Here is a 6,000-nt window from a genome sequence, read left to right on the forward strand (position 1 = left end):
GTAGATTGCAATCTAGACCTATAAAGTAATACATTGAGGACACACAGTTTGGTATTGCTATCCTTGTGGGATCAAAGAATTGATTCCCATCTAAAATCATTTTTGCCCTAAATCTATGCCTAACTAACCTTTAACACTATGCCGAACCCTAAATTAGCATTTTCCCTCATAGGGACTGACAAAATGTCCTTGTTTTACTATCCTTGTGAGGACACACAGAGTATAAAACGTGAAATTTTTAAAAAAGGTAGTGAAACATTTTAACAGCTGTGAAACAGACTAAAGGATGTAGCAAAACCTACCAAATGCTGAATAGAAACTATTTTCCATTTCACACTACTGCCACCCACCTCTCTTGTTTATCTTCCCCTCTTACTTCCTGTCTCCCCCGATTTCTCTTCATCTCTCCTCACAGATGTAAACAAACTTACCGTCTGCCACACATGCTCTCCTTCCCCCTTCTCCATAACTGGGAAGCATCACCGCAGGCAGGGTAACTTCTGTTTTTACTGGAAGGGTATCCTAGGTTAAGCTTCCACAGTGCGTTCAGAATCTATGCATCTCCAGATAGCCATGTATCTCCCAAAGACCATCCCACAAGTGTGAAGAAGAGGTGGAGAAAGAAAGTGAGAGGTGCACGGAAAAAAGGGGACAGACCGATGCACACTATTAACCGGCTGCTCGCTCAGCAACCAATCCAGTCAGGCTCTATGATTTACTAATGTCCCCCGTCAACCAATCGCTGTCGGTCTGGCACACCAGAAAGAGGGAGAGATAAAGGTGGGGGTTGGCCATTAAAAAGAGTTAGATGAAAAGAGGGGGGCTTTGGAAGTCAAAGGGAGAGAAAGCGCGAGAGAGAGGGGAGGGGGATGGAGTTCCTCAGGGTCCAGTCTCAATAGCGTAATTATTCAGTTCCTGATAGCAGGGACGGTCATACCAACCGGCAGACACACAGTACGTGTGAGGGAGATGTTCAACACGATGCAGAAAAAAAAGTCAGAAACAGCTCTTTGGTGTTTTGAAAGGAGCAAAAAATATCACAGGCAGCCCAATTCTGATATTTTATTCATTAATTGGTCTTTTGACCGATCCCAGATCTTTTCAGAGCTGATCTGATTAGTCAAAAGACCAATTAGTGAAAAAAAAGGTCAGAATTAGCTGCCCGTCTAAACACTGCTAACGCATCAAAAAAAGGGATTACAATAGAAATACTGTGAATCATTTCTAGCAGGGTCGGTAACTTGCTGATGAGTCGTACAGAAAACCATACAATTGCTACCTATCTCCCACTCTGTTCTAAGTGTTTGTATGCCGTCTGCGAGAGAGGGAAGTCAGTAAGACTAATTTGCATGACTCACTGTACTCAACAGGGAACTGAAAACAGTCAGATGAAAAACCAAATGAGACAGATGGAGATCAGCCTCCACCGTGGGAAACATAGCCTAACCTTAATACACCAGGCGTAACTCAATAGACCTTGAAAAGACAAACATGTCCCCTTCAGCCCTCTACTACAGTGTAATAACAGGTCAAGGGGCCTCCGATCATAGCGACATCCTGAATGAGGCATGTCTGTGTGAGTCAGAGAAATTCCATTAGAGCCAATTTACATCTGATAAGATAGATGTAATTGTAGAAATCATTCTGTGCATTCACTTTTCTGAAAAAGCTTTTTATTTATTTATTTTTTTACACAAATTACCTTTTAGTAGACTAACGTTTGGTTTTGATTTGTCCCAGTTAAGTTCTCTAAAGCAGGGCTCTCCAACCCTAATCTAGCGCACCTGAGATTCTAATAATTAGCTGGTTGATAAGAGGAATCAGGTTAGTTACAACTGGGGTTGGAGCAAAAACCTACAGGAGGGTAGCTCTCCAGGAACAAGGTTGGAGAGCCCTGCTCTAGTGTCCTTCCTGAAAGCTCTCAGGCAGAAAAGACTGGACAAGAAATCAAAGTTCATGAACCCCTGGCTGTCCTCACAGAAGGGGTTGGAACTTGGAAGGCTTGGAAAACAAAGTGTTCAAATGGTAAACAGGTGATATCCTGATCATTCCATTTCCACACAGGAATAAGAACTCATTCACATTTCGCTAGCTCCTTGACATGGAAGTGTGGACTAAGAACACAAATGCTTATCAAATGGTTCATGGCATACATTTTCAGTAGAGGACTTGACCCCTAATATGACTTGTCTGTGACTGAGCGTGTAGCCTATGTTATGACAGTTTATGCACAAATGGTAGGCTTCTGGCTCGCTGTTCTCTCTCTCTCTCATGGTGACGAATAGAGCAGCTCCAGTGCAGTCAGGAGTGTAAGCTGAAGGGGGGAGGTCCTTGCTATTATCCTGTTAGCAGCCACAAACTGCAAGGGGAGGTCCCAGTCCCAGAGCCCAGGGTACCAGACTGCAGTAGGCCTCAACCTGCTGAGCTCATGACTGTGTCCACCAGTCCCAGTGTGTGGGAGTGAGTTCTGACGTTCCCAGTGTGTGCCTGTGTCAGTCAGCCGGCTTTACCCCTGCCTTTGTCTGCTCAGCCCTGCCAGCACCAGAGCTGCTGAGTCTCCAGACAGACACAATGATGCTTCCTGGTGTCAAAGCTCCCTTTAGAAAGGGCTAGACATGTGCCCACTTACCCAACCATTTATGTCAACACCTTTGACCCAAATCAGAGGTGTAAAGGGTCAATTTTGTAGTATAGGATTAGCATTCACAGATTATGCCCACTACAATAAAGCAGCCTTGTGCCTGGTAATTAGCTAGTAACTAGTCAGCATATCAACAATGTCAAGAGATGGAGACTACTTCAAATCTCACAGAGTTAGTCTGATAATTCAATGTCTAGTCCAGACAGTGTCTGTAATGGAACCTTGTCTTACACGTGACAGCATTGAGCACTTCAAACTTTAAAGACAATCACCGTGATACTACATAACATGCCCTGCACGCTGTCATGTTATTGTGTTTTGTTTAGAGGTCAGGGTCCACACGCAATAAGAAAGATTTGACGCTCCAGAGTCTACACAGCAAGGAAGCATCCCACAAACATAATCAGAAAGCATCACCATGAAGGCAGAACACAGTGGATTTCTATACTTATTCACCAACTACCTGTACTCTACAGCATTGTTTTACTATCTATGTTTGCAATGTTTTTTATTTAACCTTCATTTAACTAGGAAAGTCAGTTAAGAACAAATTCTTATTTACAATGACAGCCTAGGAACAGTGGGTTAAGTGCCTTGATCAAGCGCAGAACGACAGATTTTTATTGGGAATTCAATCTAGCAACCTTACGGTTACTAGCCCAACGCTCTAACCACTAGGCTACCTGCCACGCATACAACAGCCTACTGTACCAATAGCATCCTAGTCAAACCAGGTGAATATATGCTCTAAGAAAGGTGGTGCTGCATCATTCACATGGCAGTGTTGGAAATGGGATTATGATTTCCCACCACACCCACTCAGCTAGCCTAGCATTTGGAGCGTTGGTCTCACAACCGAAAAGCTTGCTAGTTCGAATACCCGAGCCAACAAGATGAAAAATCTGTCGGAAGTGCCCTTGAGCAAGCCACTTAACCTACATTTGCTCCAGGGGTGCCATACTACCATGGCTGACCCTGATAACACAATTCACTGCAATTGCACCTTGTATGTGAAAATAAAACATTGTTTTATGTATTTTTTACTCAAGTGTTGACTATTTGTAAGTCTATAACAAGTCTGGTCCTGTTCTGCATCAGACCCTATAATCTAGGCCTAGGCTTACTCAGTAGAAGTGGGGTTGTTTTACCAGGTGGGCTATAGCCCAAAAAAAGAGCCTGTGTGTGGCTGCACTGAGAAAAATGGTAATTGCATCTTTGTGGGCACAAAGGGTCTGTTGCAAACACAGGTTAAGGAGATGTTATATGTTTTGTTCTATGATAGGCTTTATGAATGTCAACATCAGTTTGTGATACAGCCAAGCAATAAACATACACAGGCTGAGCGAGATGACTTATAGGAATAGGCTAGTTCCCTGTTAGAAAACTGTCAATCTAGATAGTATTTGGTAGGTTAACTTCATGACCACACACAGACAGACAGACAGACTCATGACAGAGATTGGGAAATATTGAGCCTTGATATTGAGGTGACAGAAAAAAAGGGCACAGACAATGGTCAATTTGAGGCTCGCATATGTGGTCCAGTCAGCTCAACAAATTTCTGGCCCGGATATGGACTACCATCTCTCCCAACTGCACAATCGTCAGGGTCTTATTCGTTAGGACACACTAGCAAAACGTTTTTGCAACAGAAAACGATTAATGAATATGACACTGCTGAACTCGAATGTCAGGAGGAGAACAGGGAAATACCCCCGTGTGACACAGTGGTAAACTGCCTTTCAAGAGAACTCAGTATCTTCAATACAATAATTTGAGGTCAGGGATCCAATAGTGATGAATCGGTGGATTTAAACATTGAAATGTACCATAAGAAGTTTTAGCTACAGTAAACGTCCTGTAGCTACGGTAGAGGGGGAGACATGAGACATTGGGAGTCCACGAGGTGATACCCTCTGACCACCCCGGGCGGGCGCACATGTCCTCTTAACAATAAAGGTTTTCCTCTCAGGTTCAACACCCTCTGAATCATCGCTAGAGACCGACGACATATAGGCTACTTCCTGGCACACACATGGTACCCAACAACAATTACAAAGGAAAACATATGTGCATACCTATGTCTCACGTTTATACCACGTATTAAGTAACAGCAATGAAGTTGTTTCCTATTGTAAGTTAGCTAACTACATGTTTATTGTCACTTCCATCTCGATATGCCTTGGTAGCAAAGCATAAATGAACCCCCACCCCCATTTCGTACCCATTCCTTTCTCTTGAGAAATGCGCCCTCAAATGAACCGCTAGCCACCAAGCTAACAAGTAATTTCCAGAAACTTTAAAAAAGGTGAACAAAACAAAAAACGTGACCACGACTTGTTACTTACGGATGTCAAGAGGGGTCGCATCTGTTCACTGGCCTCTTCTTCCATTTGTCCAAATTTCTGTCCCCTATCCTCTGGGAGAATTTGAATATCGAATACCGAAATAACCTTTTTTGACGTGTCACCGACACTAACTCGACTGACTGGCATTTTCACTAACCTAACGTAGCGATTTTTACATACAGAGCATAACCCGCCCTATTTTGATTGACAGTGTATGTTCTCCTTTCATATCCAAGCAGCCGGTTTCCTTTGACCAATGATAAGAGTAGAAAAGACAAATGGGCGTGTACGACACGCCTATTCCGGAGGGGCTGGTGAAAGAGCAAGGATGCTGTGTTGATTGTCTGGCCATTACTTTGCGCCAAAGGTATGATGCTGTATCTGTGAACTTTCAACAGATTCATGGAATTCTGCCAGCAAATAACCACAAATGGTCTTCTTGTTTGGTCAAAAGCATTGTTTTACCAAAGCCATGCCAAGGCTATTGATTTAGCTATATAGCCTATCTCTGGTTTTACTGTCAATCTTTTTGGCCCATGAGTTTATCTGAAGGTAAGCAAAATAGTGAACTCATATTGGTTTTCTTATATACATTACAAGTAATGTCACTTTAACCATATCTACATGTACATACTACCTCAATCAGCCTGACTAACCGGTGTCTGTATGTAGCCTCGCTACTTTTATAGCCTCGCTACTGTATATAGCCTGTATTTTTTACTGTTGTTTTATATCTTTACCTACCCATTGTTCACCTAATACCTTTTTTGCACTATTGGTTAGAGCCTGTAAGTAACCATTTCACCTGTTGTATTCGGCGCACGTGACAAATAAACTTTAATTTGATTTGATTTTCCAAGATTGACGATGAATTTATTGTAAGTATGCATCCTAAAGCCACTCTAACAAGGTGCGTATGGTGGGAATCTGTCATCAGTAATTACATGTATGTGGTGCCTGTAAGGAGCTTATTAGAGATTAACTGATTCATATTCATGTAGAGTTTGCCCC

The 6,000-nt window shown here is 42.7% G+C and overlaps 1 protein-coding gene across 3 annotated transcripts in view; it reads right to left on the minus strand.

Annotated features, from left to right (window-relative positions):
- LOC112222670 (sodium bicarbonate cotransporter 3) overlaps positions 1-5,179 on the minus strand; it is a 65,754-nt gene extending 60,575 nt beyond the window's left edge. For 2 of the 3 annotated variants that reach the window (XM_042318099.1, XM_042318098.1), the window contains exon 1: positions 4,990-5,179. In XM_042318099.1, coding sequence (XP_042174033.1) covers positions 4,990-5,136 — 147 coding nt within the window. In that variant the 5' untranslated portion in view covers positions 5,137-5,179. Of the gene's footprint in view, positions 1-431; positions 647-4,989 lie in introns of those variants that run through there. The other variant, XM_042318100.1, reaches the window with a different exon arrangement.
- Between the last annotated feature and the right edge of the window lie 821 nt (positions 5,180-6,000).

This window comes from Oncorhynchus tshawytscha, unplaced genomic scaffold (assembly GCF_018296145.1).
Source record: "Oncorhynchus tshawytscha isolate Ot180627B unplaced genomic scaffold, Otsh_v2.0 Un_scaffold_3409_pilon_pilon, whole genome shotgun sequence".
NCBI lineage: Eukaryota > Metazoa > Chordata > Actinopteri > Salmoniformes > Salmonidae > Oncorhynchus > Oncorhynchus tshawytscha.